The following is a 16097-nucleotide window of genomic DNA, read 5'->3' as shown; positions in this document are numbered from 1 at the left end:
AAGTCAAGTCAGTGGACTTGCTAAAATGAGATTAGGAAAGTTATGCCATGAGAGTGACATGCATCATTATAATCATCGTATTGCACACAAGACATAACATCTTCACCTATCACATAACATATAACACATAGTTTCTTTCATATTATTCATTCATATACCATGAGACCTTATTATCATAGACTTAACCTTAAGACTTTCCAAAATGAGGGCTCAACATATGGGACCTCAACTAGGGAGCCTTCTTTAGCAAACACAGAGTCTGCTTCACTCATTCATTCGTATTTCATTTCAATTCATTCATAGGCCAGTGCGAACACCAGCTATACCTAGGATGTAGTTTAAGACTTTCATCGGGTTTGCTGTGCAATGATCAGGAATGACCTAATGTCATTACCTGAATCTAGCTCACCTCTTGATTATCCTATCCTAACACCTTCGGTATCATTCATTTCTTTATATGATTCATTTGAGGCTGGCCTCATTCATTCATTGGGAACTTTAACTTTAACCGACATAGATCATGTGAGCATCATGAAATCCAGTGTCTCCCCCACACCGAAAAGAGGTGGAATCACCGGCCAAAGTGATTCAATAACATGCTGGCGTTTATGGGAATTTAACCCCGCCAGATCCCTATAGTGGCAATATAGGTTCAAAGACTAGGAGATATATGGAGACCCATACCCGGCAAGCCGGACGGTCTCATCTCATGAGAGTTACGTGAACCTCCGCCCTTCCCGAAAGAAGGCATCACCGCTCATAGCTAGCCTATCGGTGCTCGGTATAAAGTTCCATTACGTTCAACTCATACATCATGGAAGTTGGCTTCTAGTATAAGGACATCATAGCTCAATAGATGATTTCTCATCTCATCATTTGTATTAAGTGTTTTAAACTCAATATTTTCATTAGAGTGTTCATAGAGACTGATCTCTTCATTATCTTAAACTCTCATTGGTGAGTACGTATTGGTACCCTTTACTTAGGCTCATTTGAGATTGCTCTCATCATATACATTAGCCTCACATCATGGTTGTCACCACATTCTTCCTTTCATTACGTATATCTTAGGTTCACTTAATTTGAACGTATGTTAAACTTATGTGTCTATACATACAAGCCACGGGGCTTCATTTATAGTTCGTTAAGTGATTCTTATTTTCCTAAGATTATGTATTACAAGACTTATGTATCTTGTATATATACCAAGATCTTGATTTTTGATCTAATTAGATGACATTATTCTTGAATATTTTACTCACGTATGACTTATGTATCAATACGGAGGTTTGGGCACGGGAACCCAAATCTTGAATCATTTGGATATCGTTTATATTTTTCATTGATTTTATTTCTAATTTTCATAACTTTAGAACTCTAAATTAAATCTCAACATTTTCATGACATAATAAATTTTCTATCTTAATTAGAATTCTAAATTAAATTTCAATCATTTACATGAAAGAATAACTTTCTATTTCTAATTTAAATCTCAATATTTACATGAAAGAATTAATTTTCTATTTTAATTAGAATTCTAATTCAAACTCCTTTTTTTTTTTTTTTTTTTGTTTTAATTTAAAATAGCTTGAATAGGGAGGTTGTGGGTTCGAACCTCCACAGCCCCCCTTATTTTTCAGCTAAATTCGCTGAGGAGGAGGCTGTGAGGTGGTGGGTTCGAACCCCCACAGCCCCTTCTTCTTTAATTTGTTTAAATGGCATCTGCAGTGAGGTTGTGGGATCGAATCCCCACGGCCTCACTTTTTTTTTTAAATTTTTCGCCTACTGAGGTCGTGGGATCGATTCCCACGCCTCGCATATTTATTTATTTTTTTAGCGAACGGGGGTCTGGGTTCGATCCCCGCCCCCAGCATCTCCTTTTATCCTTTTTTTTTTCTTTTTTCGCGAATGGGGGTCGTGGGTTCGATCCCCGCCCCCAGCATTCCCTTTTTATTCTTTTTATTTTTTTTTTCGCGAATGGGGGTCGTGGGTTCGATCCCCGCCCCCAGCATTCCTTTTTTTTTTCTTGTTAAGGCAGCTGCAGGGAGGTCCTGGGTTCGATCCCTGCAGGCCACAAAACGTTTTTTTTTAATTTCTTTGACATCCGAAAATTTCCAGATTCTTTTTAAGCCTATTTCTAAGTTTTTGGAAAGTTATTCCACGATTTTTCTGCACTTTTTCGTCAAATTTCACATTAGTTCTTAGGGAGATTTCATGGTTCATTCAATTCACTATACTTCGTCAAAATGAACATCATATTGTACACCCATTACACACATGAAATACATGATAAATACACAACTTATACACCTCAAAACAATGCCTAAAACACTGCCCTATACCAACCCATACATCAACTTTTCCGGTCATATTTTGATGATCATTATCGTGATTTCCCGCACATAAACACATTCATATTTAATTTAAACACATCATTCAAGCAAAAATCTAACAGCACAACATACCCATCCTACAAATTCGTTAGGGATCTAAGGGCAAGGAAATACGAAGGGGAACAACCTTAGTTTTCAAGAGTTTAAGAAACGTGCGAAAGAAAGTACTCTTGGAGAAAGAATTCCATGAGAGAAACCCATACCTTAATCGAAGTTCAAACTTTAAATGTTGCTGCCCGGAAAACTCCTCTAAACCACCCCCAATTCACTTCAACGTACACCTCTCTCGACAAACCTCTCTTAGCCTTGACGTTTTGATTACTTTTTCTTTTGCTTAAAAATTTTTTGTTAGTTCTTCAAGCATGAAAACTGTTGATATTTTGGCAGAAATAATGTGAGGAAGATGGAGAACGTGAGAGAGGGAGTTAAGGAGCGTGAGAGAGAGAGGACTAATTGGATTAGGAGACTAATTCAAGAATTAGTCAAATAACATTTAAAATAAATAAATACAAATCTGTTTTATTTATTTATTTATTTATTCATTTAAAACGTGAAAGGACAATTATGCCCTTAAATACCTATTTATTCTTATTTATATAATTCTTTTTTTTTTGAATCGTTACAATTTGTCTTCACGAAATCGCGATAAGATTTATATACACACTAATACTATCATCCTCGCATGAGAAATTTAGAGGATAAAAGAGCGTTCACCCAATCCTTGATAAGTAATTACATTATATATAATTAAGACTTTTTTTTATGTACAAGAATCAAAGTTAACACAATCGTTCAAGGATTCAAATTTATCTTGAGGTTTCAAGTTTAACTTCATCCTCTACTTTATGTTGATCCTTTTGATAGAAATTCTGAATACATCACTATTCATTCTCTGTTTATCAAATTACACAAAATATATTACTCCGTCTGCCTCAATTTACATTACTCTTTTTCCTTAATTTGTCTATTTATTAATTAACAATTTAACTTTAAAATGTTTATTTTATCCTTAATAAAATAATTTATAATCATACAAATATCTATCACTTATTTTAAACTATAAATTTTAAAAAAAATCTTTTTTTCTTAAATTCTATATCTAGACAAACTGATCTATATAAAATGAAACGGAGGAAGCAGTATTGTTTCATCCTCATCCTAGGACATGTTGGAACACCATACATATATTGCAAAAGAAAAAAGAAAAACCAAAAAAAAAAAACATGAAGTGCTTAAATTTGGTTGTGGTTGGCAAGCAAGAAGGGGCAAGTAACCAAATATTGTTGGCCAAATGTTGAAACTGAATGGATAATCTCATGACAAGTGTCACCCAATTTCCTTTTTATTCAAATCAAATGGACATATTGTTCACCACATACATACACTAGTGTGGGTCCCATTGAAGATGACACATCAATGTGAGGAAAAAAACACAATCTTTATCTGCAAGTAGGAAGTGACAACACCCCATAAAAAAACCCCACCTTAAAAAAAAAACAAAAAAACTAGTGGACATCATTAACACATACGTAGTATGGTCCCTTTTTTACTTTAAACGCTCCCGATTCCTCGCCATATTATCAATTAATCGCCCCTTACTTAAAATACTTTTTTTTAAGAGTACTAAAATATACTTTTATTTAGAGCATACATTTTCGAAATCGAATCGAAGTTGATCGATAGATAAGTGCATCATTCTAACTTGGATCATGTTAGAAGTATTAATTACATGTCAAGATGATGAAACACGGTTCGTTCATTCTAATTTGGATCATGTTAGAAGTATCAAGTATGTGTAAAGACAATGAGATATGGACGTAATGTATTTTAATTTCAACATAAATAGAAAATGTTTGTTATTTCAGGTTCTACTTGCATCAATGTCCTTCAATATTCGATGTACATAAATAGATATGTAACTTTTTAAAAAATTGAATAAGGAGACGCATGTGTTCGATGTAAACTCATGTATGTGAGTTAGGATCAATTTACATCCTATGAGACATTTCATGTGTATTATCACGTAGAGCATGTGCATCTACTTATTCAATATTATAAAAATTTAAATATCTACTTATATATATTTAAAATCAATGATATAAATAATGATTATAATAAAATTAAATAACATATTTATGTATTGTCTCGTTCGTTTAATTCAGTTCTTTGTAAGAAAATGAAGAGAAAAAAAGTCAAGCCCCACCAGTCCCTGATTAAATCGGCGTAGACCACTTGTGCTAGATCTGGCGATTAATTGTCTGGTTTGTATTGATTTGCGCAGACGGTAATGCCCAATCAAAATTACCCACCTCACATCACCTCATTTTGTTTTTGTATATTTTTTCATTCACTTTGAATGGTTTTGAAAACATGAATTCAAGCTCCGAAAATTGTACATCTATGGCTAATAATTCTACTCCCACCGACGCTTCTAGCAAGAAGGTACGGAAACCATACACCATAACCAAATCTAGAGAAAGCTGGACTGAAGAAGAACACGACAAGTTTCTCGAAGCTCTTCAACTGTTATGTCTCTTCCTCTTCTTCATCCTTTTTTAATTATTTTTTGACTTTTTGAAGTTGAAATTTCAAAATTTGAGTTTTTTGAAGTTATATTTGTACATGTAGTTTGTTCGGAAAAAAAAATTTGAAGACTTTGTGAGTACAAGTCCCAAAAATTCTTCTACCACTTTTTTTGAAGCATGAAAATTGAGTTTTTTGAAGTTGTATTTGGATATGTAGTATATTTTTTTAAGTTTTGTTAGTAAAAGTTTTAAAAGATGATCTGAGCTGGTTTTTGGAAAGTTGAAAATTTTGGATTTAAATTTGATCAAATTTCATGGTCAAATGTATATGTGAAATAAATTTACTCTCAAAATTTGTTCTTTTAATTGTGAAGAAATGTGGACTTGTACATATAATTGAGTTTGTTGTTGGTTTTGAATTTTATATATATATATATATATATAGTTAGTTAGTTAGTGGAACTATTCAATCTCAGTACACTTTTTGAATTTTGAGATTTCAGTAAGTTTCGTAGCAAAAAATTATGCATCTTTCAAAAATATGAACTATCTCAGATATATAAATTTTGTTTATGCAAACTTGAAGAATTCCATGTTCAAATTCATGTTCAAATTTAAACGGTTTGAATCGTAAAATATGTCACATAAATTGTAACATGTGCATCTAATAGTAATTTATAGGTTTGTGCTCAAATTGAAGCATTGACTAAGTAGATTTTTGGGAGTTATTCCGGGGTTGTGAGACAAGAAATTTAGAAATCCCTACAGTTGATCTGTTCTAGCATTGACTCTGAGCTAGTTTAAATTTAGCTCCTTCGTGTTACAAATTGTTTGTACGTGTCATCAGTTTTAAAGCTGAATGCATCGTTTATAATCGTACTTCAGAAAAAAATTGCATTTTTCTGAAGCTTGGTTGTTTCTTTTTGATTCGGGTTATTCAGGTTTGACCGTGATTGGAAGAAAATTGAGGATTTCGTAGGCTCAAAGACAGTAATTCAGGTGCGAGTTCAATTGTGTTTCATCTTTCTGATGAAGATCAGAAATACTTGTTACTTTTGTTATGTGTATATGTATTTGTTATATGTTGTAGATCACCCCTTAGTTATTAGTATAATTATATGTGATTGAGTCATTCGTAATCATGTGTGCATGAACAAGTACCAATTCTCTTTGGATAGCATTTCATTATTGTTTGTGGTTTACTTAATGTGTACTGTATGTTGCCAGGTACATTTGTAAAGCTTTGCTTACAACTTTAAGCTCTTTGGAGTTAATTGTTGGTGTGTGACATGCATTCAAACGTACCTGGTATATAATCTAGAGCCGTCTTATTCAATGGGAATTTATTTGGCCATGTGTTAATGTGCGCGATTTTTTTGTATTTTATTAGGCCCTTTTTCATTATTCAATTTGGAGAAACTTTTCATGAATTCCTTTAGTTCTGTTTTGGTTCAGAGCACTTGGCATAACATAACGATGTATTAGAGTATGCTATGTATGTATACATGGAAAATCTGTTTATACGGAACATTTGCCCTAATATTATCGGTTACAGATTCGCAGTCATGCACAAAAATACTTCTTGAAGGTCCAGAAGAATGGTTCAATAGCACACGTACCACCACCTCGGCCCAAGCGTAAAGCAGCTCATCCTTATCCCCAGAAGGCACCAAAAAATGGTTGGTTGGCCTTTTCAAAGTTTGTTTTATGTCTTATTTGGTATATCTGATCTTATATAGCTCCTCACTTTTTTCTTGGAACTACTTTCGAGTAGTGTTAGTACCGTTGCAAGCATCCATGGGTTACCCTTCTTCAATGAATTCCCTTCCACCTGGATATCCAACATGGGATGACGCGTCCGTACTTATAAATTCTCCATCAGGCGGAGTAATGCCATCACAAGATGAATACCATCTTCAAAGAATTCAGGGTACGTAAGTGATTGTAACATGACACTTTATCTGCATACATTGTAAATTTTCTTTCTTGTTCAGTGCACTTATTTCAATGTACACGTTACTGATTCAGCTGATAATGGATCAAAGGGAGCTACATTGATTAGTAACTGCAGTATGAGTGGCATTAGAAGTTCCAACAGAACGGCACCGAGTTCTGAACTACCAGACCAGAATAAACTAGGTTCTGTTCCTCATGGTAAGGATCTCTAGCATAATTTTTTGAACTTAGCCTTGCAACGCGTTGCTTGAGTTAAACACTATATATGTTCTCCATACATTTTGCCTATTATGTCATAAGGTTTTCTCGGCATATAAGTTATATAACTTTTCATTCTTAGTAGTCCACTTGTCCTACCTCTTTATTTGGTACCACATATCATTTCATGGTGGTATATACAGCTAATAGTGTCTTGCTTATTTCCCCGCTCATGCATGAGACTTTACTTGGTCTTTGTTGTGTTGCCACCTCTTCCATCCACTTGCCAAATCGTAGTTCTTAAGGAAAATCGCAACTTTGATTCCACCGCTTAGTGTAATTCCAATTTTGGTCCATGGCTTATCCAGATTTGCATATTAAACTTTGTATCATGCAAATGTCAAACTTATGGTGCAATAATAGAAGGACTGGTTTTAATGAAAAGAAAAAGTTCCTCGAATATTGTTTGCACAGAGCTTGCCAAAGGGGGGTAAACTCAACTGGGGTAAAATGTTTCTTTTGTCAATTTTCTCTTAATATTGAATTATATGGTGCGGAATTTCTAAATTAAATATATCCGTAGAATTTATAACTTCTCTAAGTTGATAGTTGTCTTACTTCTTTTGATTTTAAAGTGTTTTGTCTGTATTGAATGGAAGTGTGTTCCCGTACTCCCACTACAGGCATACCGGACTTTGCAGAAGTCTATAGCTTTATTGGGAGTGTGTTTGATCCAGACACTAGAGGTCATGTACAGAAGCTGAAGGAGATGGACCCTATTAATTTCGAAACTGTGAGTTTTCGATCGATGTAAATTAAACATTTTACATTTGCTTCATATATTATTGTAGTACTGTTCTGTTACTATATGTGTCTCCTTTCCCCTCTCACCGTCCTTATTTAACGTAATTTAAATATGTGGATCTGCTAATCGTGTTCGTGTGTTTCCTCTGGTTGCAGGTTTTGATGTTGATGCGAAATCTTACGATGAACTTATCCAACCCGGACTTTGAACCCATTGTGAGTGTTCTCCTTTCACTATACACTTAATAGATGTTTTATCTATGTAGCTTTTACACGAAGATGAGAATCTTTGTTCATCGTCAGATATTAAGCGCATTCCGTGGAAAGGATATATAGGAGAATTATATGAGCCATATTCAAATGAACAAGTTTATCCATCCATTGTCCAGTAACTTTCAACCATGAAATATTTTCCCGCCTCCTGTTAAGATTTGAGAGGTTAAAAACGATTTTCTTACCATTGGAAAGATCGATTTGGATCCTTTGTTTGTTTTTCAACAGCTATTATACTTTTTCAAATCGATGGTGAGCTTTTGATAAATGAAACTCAAATATCGAGTACTAGTAAATTTTTGATCTATAATTTAGTTTGATCATGTGTCAAAACAATCAACTTCTGTGATTCGGGGGTCGAGGGCCAGGTAACTTGAGGACACGTTGCATAACCTACGCCTTCCCCTCGCCAACTGCTTGCCCTATGTATTAATGAAAGAATTGTGCTATTTGGAAAGAATACTGTATCGTGTGCATATTATACCCACGCTACCAGAAAAGTCTCCTATTGGAGAAACTCCTCGATAATATTATGTTTCAACTTACTCGCGAGGAAATCACAATGCTTTATATTCTCTGCCTTAAAAGTCCTTCATAACTGATTGTGTTTGCCATTTCTTGTGCAGAAAAATGTATTGTCAACGTATGATCTCAGTTCAAAAGTTGTCGGTCTTCCTACAGGTGGTGCTGTCAATAACCGCAATGATCTATCATGTCAAACCATATGATAGAAACTCTAGTTACTACAGTCAGTATCTTTTCCTAGCTCTCTTCTCTAAATTTCTTATTGTTCCTTCGTCATACTAAGAGAGTTAATCCTCCTTTTCAGCGTATTTGTCTGTAAGACTCTCCAATCGTACATCTTCACACTCTTTAAGAGCTGATAATTCTTCATCTCTGGAAAGAGTCTCAGAAACGTGCCTACGGATAAGAGCATCTTCCTCTGGTCACTGGTCATGGAAGATGTTTCATTTCGAAGTTGAGCTTAGCTCTAGGTTCCTTTTCTTTTCTTCCTTGAAATGTATATCACCTCAATTTTGTGTAGTGTAATATTTGGAGTTTGTGTACAACTTGTAGCTTTAATAGGAATAATATAACAAGGAAAAAGTTCTTTGTACCTCTTTTAAGTATGGATGCAGGACACAATGAGGCTGTGCATATTATAAAAGGGCCAAATTGTGCTTATTTCTTATCTTTTTGTTTGTGTTGTGTGCTGAGTATTGATATTTGCGAATCGCTTTCGTCGAAAAAATAATTGTATATTATAAAGTTTGTCAAATTCAACTCAAATATTGTCAAAAATGCTACTTAGGGATTCAAGAAAAATATGATATATGAAGTTCTAAGCACACCTCTATCTTGGGCCAAAACTTCATCAATTAGTCCTAATATTCATGTTTATACCTTTCAATTGAATCTTCACTAAACCACGCAATATTTATTTGACATTAAATTTTACGTGTAAAATATAAGTTTAAGTAAATATTCACGATAAAAATGATAAGAAAGTGAGCTAGATCATCATAAATGTTTCGAATATTGTGGTCAGTAATGATGGTATTGATGAGAATTGGATGTTTATCGCATCTGAATTGCTATCATAGGTTATATTGCATTGTGCAAAAACATTTTACACTGCGTAAAAAGCTAGCGATCTTTCCATATAAGGTGAGATTCTCACATTTTAATTTGGGATTTCAAACATATTCTCTAAAGCTGATTATCAATCTTCATCTTATCCAATGTTTCTAAGATTTTTCAATAAACACTTATGTAAACTCAATTTTCATATTAGAAAATTATTTATAAAAAAAGTAGAGTAAATTACTTCAATAAAAAGGTAAAGAAGAAATAATGGGCTTTAGAGCCCAGTAGGCCCAATTAGTTACTCTTTCTGTACTTTGAAGATTTGCAGGCCCAGGCCCAGGCCCATTTACAATTCTACATATAAATTCTTCATGAGCGATAGAGCTACACTCTGCTCTTCTCTTTTACAAACCCTAATACCTTCTCGCCGTCAGCAATGGCTACCGCTGCCGCCATCCCAACCACCACTGTTCAATCGTTCGAAAATGACATGGCTACTGACGGTGGCTCCGCCTCGAACTCCGTTCCTCTTCCCGCCGTGATGAAGGCTCCGATCCGTCCCGACGTTGTCACTTACGTCCACGCTAACATTTCGAAAAACGCCCGACAACCTTACGCGGTGTCGAAAAAGGCTGGTCACCAGACCTCGGCTGAGTCATGGGGTACCGGTCGTGCCGTTTCTCGTATCCCGCGTGTTCCTGGTGGTGGTACTCATCGTGCTGGACAAGCTGCTTATGGTAACATGTGTCGTGGTGGTAGGATGTTTGCTCCGACTAAAACCTGGCGCCGTTGGCACCGTAAGATCCCGGTTAACCAGAAGCGTCATGCCGTTGTTTCTGCCGTTGCTGCATCTGCAGTTCCTTCACTGGTCCTAGCTCGTGGACATCGTATTGAATCAGTTCCCGAACTTCCTCTTGTTGTTTCTGATTCAGTTGAGAGTATTGAGAAGACTTCTAATGCAATCAAGGCTCTGAAGCAAATTGGAGCTTATGCTGATGCTGAGAAAGCTAAGGATAGTCATGCTATTCGCCCCGGAAAAGGTAAAATGCGTAACCGTAGGTACATTTCTCGTAAAGGACCACTGATTGTTTATGGAACTGAAGGGGCTAAGCTTGTTAAAGCATTCCGTAATCTTCCTGGAGTTGAAATCTGTCATGTGGATCGATTGAATCTCTTGAAGCTTGCTCCTGGAGGTCATTTGGGAAGGTTTATTGTATGGACTAAGTCTGCATATGAGAAATTGGATGAGATTTACGGTACATTTGATAAGCCATCTCAGAAGAAGAGGGGATATCTTTTGCCTAGGCCGAAGATGGCCAATGCTGATCTTGCTAGGATCATCAACTCTGATGAGGTTCAATCTGTTGTGCGACCAATCAAGAAGGATGCTAAGAGGGCAACATTGAAGAAGAATCCTTTGAAGAACCTGAATGTGCTGTTGAAGCTTAACCCATATGCTAAAACAGCGAGGAGGATGTCCCTTTTGGCCGAGGCACAAAGAGTCAAGGCTAAGAAGGAGAAACTTGACAAGAAGAGGCATCAAATCACTAAGGTATATTCTTCAAATTTATACGATAATCTATAGTCTTTGATTTACCTTAAAAGCGTTCTATTGATAGCTTACTTAATTGATGATAGAAAAGAATGAACTTTAATATATTCGACTGCCTTAAGCTAATCATAAGCTGAATATTGAAGTAACTTAGTCATATACTTGGAAATATAAAAAAATGTGTATGCGATGTCTCATAATTGTGATCCATTTGTTTGCCTAGACATACAACTAATGTTTGCTTTCGGCTTACAATTTGCGTGATGTAATGTAGCATCACTGGAAAAAATGATGCTTTTGCATCTGCTATGATGGTTTAACTCTTTCTATATGCTCTGCTTGCTTAAGATGAGTGTTATGTGATGCCATTATATTCCTTTCCCTTCGTGAGATTGTATATCAGAACAAGTAAATAGCTTCTGAAGAAAGAGTGAATTATGAAGTGACAAGGGATCCAGTGTGATTCTGTTTGAGTGGATGGTTCGGTGTGCAAAAAAAGGAGTTGAAAACATCTTTTTATTTGAAGAACTTGAGACTAAAATGATACAACAGTTTCATTTATTTGCCTATATATATGTTGGTTGCTTACTATCTGCGTGCTCCTGTCATATGTGTTTGTGTCTGCTATATCACTAGTATGAGTGTTCTCTACTTGCTTAAGTTGAGTGTTCTGTGATGCCAATGCTATTATATTCCACTCCCTTTCCCTTCCTTAGATTGTATATCCTGAATGTGTATTACATCTTTGATATCTGCGAGCGAAGCAAATCATTTCACGAAAAGAGTGACTTGTGAAATGACAATGCGTTCAGTGTGCAAATAAAGAGAACCTTTTTTTCTCTTTTTTGCACAATTAACACAAACAAATACTTTTTCGAGAAACATAAAAACTAAAATAGTAGTATAGTGCTTTCACCGCAGCTAAGAGCATCTTCAAGTATGGCAAGAAAGATCCTGGTTTTGGTTGTAATCTTGTATTTGTTTTATGCTTTTCGCTCTTCATTGTGTGTGGTCTCTTTACTTTACTGTCACTGTATTATTTACTCTACTTTTTAATACTACAGGAGGAAGCATCAGCTATCAGGTCAGCAGGCAAAGGTTGGTTCAAGACAATGATTTCAGATTCCGACTACACCGAGTTTGAAAACTTCACAAAGTGGCTTGGAGTTACTCAGTGAAGGGATTTTTCTGATTGTCAACAAGTTTCTGGTCTTTTTTTACATTTGTAACTTTTGGTGTTAGTGTGATGGATATTGCGCCCTCAAGTCATCTTAGGTTACACTTGAAAGTTTTTTAGTGCTCATATTATGGTGTTTTTGTTGGAGAATTTTGCTGAGGAATGGTATCAAATATTTAATAGAATATTTTGTTATTCATGCAACTGCATGTTTGATCAGTTTGTTTGGCTTCTCATGACGTAGCTCATTTGAAGATGACAAATAATGTTTGTTATTGGTTTTTATGCTATCAAAAAAGTTTATCATAAGTACTATGAAAATTGAATGGTTTCACAAGGACTTTAATGACAAGTATTTTTCAAGGGTATATATTTGTTGATGATATCGCATTATCGACGTATATCCACCAATATTTTATCTCTGATTAATCGCTCGTTAAAAATGTGGATGGTTTTGAACTTGTGACCCTCCGACTTTGAAGTTTTGTCTATACGACAAGCTAATGTCAAAAGTTCAAGACCACTAATCTTCAACGCCAATACTTGAAGTTATCCGTCTAGAACCGGGTAGGGCCAGTACACCATGTTAGGCCCAGCCGAATAGGGGGTCAGGATTGGGCTGAGACTGATACAAAACAAGATTGGCCCAAACAAAGAAATCAAGAAGCTATGAAATTTTTCCTTTTTTTTTGGACAATTATTTAGTAAATAACTTTTTTTTCGTATTTATAAATCTTATGAAAAAACGTTAAATCACGATCTAAAATTGTGTTTGATTCAAGGGAAGTTCTTGCTGGAACAGTAAGAGTCTATTTTATCTTATAATAGCAGAGACAAAATTTAAATAATGGAACATTTGGCAATCCACATCAAGGTTTTATTTTCATATTTTGTGTGTCCAACATAGTTTATCTTTTTTTAAAAAAAATAAAAAAAATAAAATTTACTCTTATAAATTTAATTAGTGGAAGCAGACTGCATATTATAAGTGCATCTAAACTTTCACTTTTACATTGAGTTGTCTCTTTTTCATGTCAAAAGACAGAAACACAATTATCAACATTCGAATCAGCAATAGTAAATTTCAACAGAGTGAACCTATCATGGACACACATCATTTCTTACAAATTAACAAAATTAATTTTTTTTTTCTGTTAAATTTTTTAAAAATTATTGAAAAGGTGTAGGATTGTGGTAGAGTGGTAAATACTCTTTATTCGTACCCCAAATTGAAAGACAATAGACAAACTAACGGCAAACGAGATTAGGAAATTAAGCAGTTGGCCCTACGTGTAACCACAAAAGAGTCTTTCTCCAATGAGAATAAAGAAAGTTTTTGGATAAGCAAGAAACAAACCGATTCTATGACACCAAGAGATAAAAGATGATTGCTGGCAATTATTTGGCGTAGGGAATCTAGAGGTCTCGGATTGGAGTTGTCTTTGTAAAGAGTTCTTTACACTGAGCTAATCTTGAGAGACTTTTTCACACATCTAAACTTAATCGGACTTTAATACGAATATCAGACACATATTAACCAAATTTGCTAAAGATTTTAAGATCTTTAGCTTGATAAGATCATATATTTATGCCTAACCTAATTTGGAGGATCTAAAACAAACTTTATTAGGTTGAGTAGGCTAACCTTTTGCTTATCTTATTGATTAGCTGTTTTTAAGAAAAAACCCAAAAATTTGAGTACAATAATATATTTTCCCTTTTGGATTTATATCCACGTAGCATATTATATTAACAATTATTACTTAATTAGAGTAAAAAAAAGTCCCATTAATATACATGATTTTTATGGTTATCATGATTATGGTTAATTCCAAGTCATAAACATTATTGTTCTTCCTTAAAGATGAAAGTGATATTTCACCTAATACATGTGAAACATTAATTGTTCATCGCTAATTGCATAATTAATTACTATATATTATAATACTAGTTAGTTTCATTATTCGATTCTTGGCATGGTAGCTTTGTAACATAAATTTGATGAGTATCAGAGTCGAAATTTTCATTAACAAATCTTAAAATATAAGAAACTAAATATATAAAGAATCAATAAATTATTCTTTGACTAATATTTTTGAATATTTTGTTGATGTATTATATTCCAACAATTTATTTATATTGGATTATTAGAGGGAGCATATACTATAAAAAAATAATTTGAAATGACACTAATTAATAGTAACTGTTAAAACATGTATTTTGCACAGTGGATTAGGACAAACCTAGGCCAATTAATTTGTCTTTTATCACTTTTCTTTGACTTTTCACTGCAATATCAACTATTATATTTATTTTCCTTTCTTTTTCCTCCCTCTTTTTGGGGTTTTATTAATAGTATATTTTTGTCCTTTCTATTCTTATTTTTAGAAAATCATGAGTTTTTTTAAAATAAGATATTTTGTCTTCATCATCATTGATGAAATTAAACTAGAATGTGTTTCGTAAATATAGCATTGTGGTAAAATAATTGAGACTGAACTTAGAAATTTAAAAATAATAACTTATCATTAGTGTTTTCTAGAGAAGAAAAGAAATTAATAAAATATTTTTTTTATTCTTAATAAAAAGTTTTTGTTTGATCTTTTTCTAAATATTGAACCATCACGTAAACGCTTTCATATAAATTTAAATTATATCGAATTTAAATATAAATATCGAACGCACAGATAAATAGGTGAAGGGAGGGAAACAAAAGAGTGTAACCGTCGATTAGTTAAATGTGTTACACAAAAGGCACCTCATGGCCATGTGAAACCAAAGGCAGGTGATGTGAACGACGCGCAACAAATACGCGTGTGTGTCCACTCTCTCTAATTTTATACCGTTAAATAAAGGTAAAAAGGATAAATTATCATTGAACTATTATAAATGGTATGCAGATAATTTTTATCATATTTTTGACACATTGTTGCATTGCATCTGTCGTTCATAAACTAGAGCATATATGTCCTTCATTCTAACAGAAGACTAAATAGGAACACGTGGCGTAATCTTATCCAACGATAAACGTCAGATCGGTGGATAAGATTATGATACGTGTATTGTTCGTTAGTATAAAGGTTATATATGCTCTAGTTTTTGGACGGCAGGAGTACCGATGTCCCAAAAGTACAACGAAGGATATTTACATGCCATTTACGATAGTTATATTACATACATAAATCACACAGTGTAAAAATTTAGCTCGATAAATCGCATCAAAGAAAAATATTTTTTTTACAATTTGTTATACATAAGAAAATCATCATCTGAGAAAAAAACCTTCTAGCATGTCGTATTGTTTTTCCATAGTGATATACAATAACGACAATTATCTATCTAATATAATTTCATTCGATAAAATTTTATAATTTTTATCTTTATGAAAATAAAAATGTTGTTTGCAATAAATCATAGGGTGAAAATACGAATATGAGAAAATACGACTAAAAAATAAAGTATTGGTGTAAGCATATGTACATTCTTTAATTTCCCTTGCCTATAGTTCAGTATTTGCCTCTCGGAGATGAGAACAAAGTCCGTATACAATTTATCCTCTTTAGATTCTATATATTGAATATGTTATTGTTATTATCATCGTAGATTTAGTTATTTACCACTATTTATTTTTT

At 33.9% G+C, this 16097-nt stretch overlaps 2 protein-coding genes across 2 annotated transcripts; both read left to right on the top strand.

The window, feature by feature from the left end:
• The first annotated feature begins 4702 nt into the window (after positions 1-4702).
• Positions 4703-9341, top strand: LOC107032019 (protein REVEILLE 8-like). The gene is made up of 9 exons (XM_015233573.2): positions 4703-4918; positions 5860-5917; positions 6474-6597; positions 6693-6848; positions 6947-7072; positions 7756-7865; positions 8033-8092; positions 8776-8897; positions 8979-9341. The coding sequence occupies exons 1-8, from the start codon at positions 4764-4766 to the stop codon at positions 8875-8877; spliced, it is 891 nt and encodes a 296-aa protein (XP_015089059.1). The 5' UTR covers positions 4703-4763; the 3' UTR covers positions 8878-8897; positions 8979-9341.
• A 774-nt stretch (positions 9342-10115) lies between these two features.
• Positions 10116-12684, top strand: LOC107002328 (60S ribosomal protein L4-1-like). Its single transcript, XM_015200304.2, has 2 exons — positions 10116-11288; positions 12353-12684. The coding sequence occupies exons 1-2, from the start codon at positions 10173-10175 to the stop codon at positions 12464-12466; spliced, it is 1230 nt and encodes a 409-aa protein (XP_015055790.1). The 5' UTR covers positions 10116-10172; the 3' UTR covers positions 12467-12684.
• Positions 12685-16097: the final 3413 nt, after the last annotated feature.

Source organism: Solanum pennellii, chromosome 10 (assembly GCF_001406875.1).
Source record: "Solanum pennellii chromosome 10, SPENNV200".
Classification (NCBI taxonomy): domain Eukaryota; kingdom Viridiplantae; phylum Streptophyta; class Magnoliopsida; order Solanales; family Solanaceae; genus Solanum; species Solanum pennellii.
This window is presented reverse-complemented; position numbering and strand designations above follow the sequence as displayed.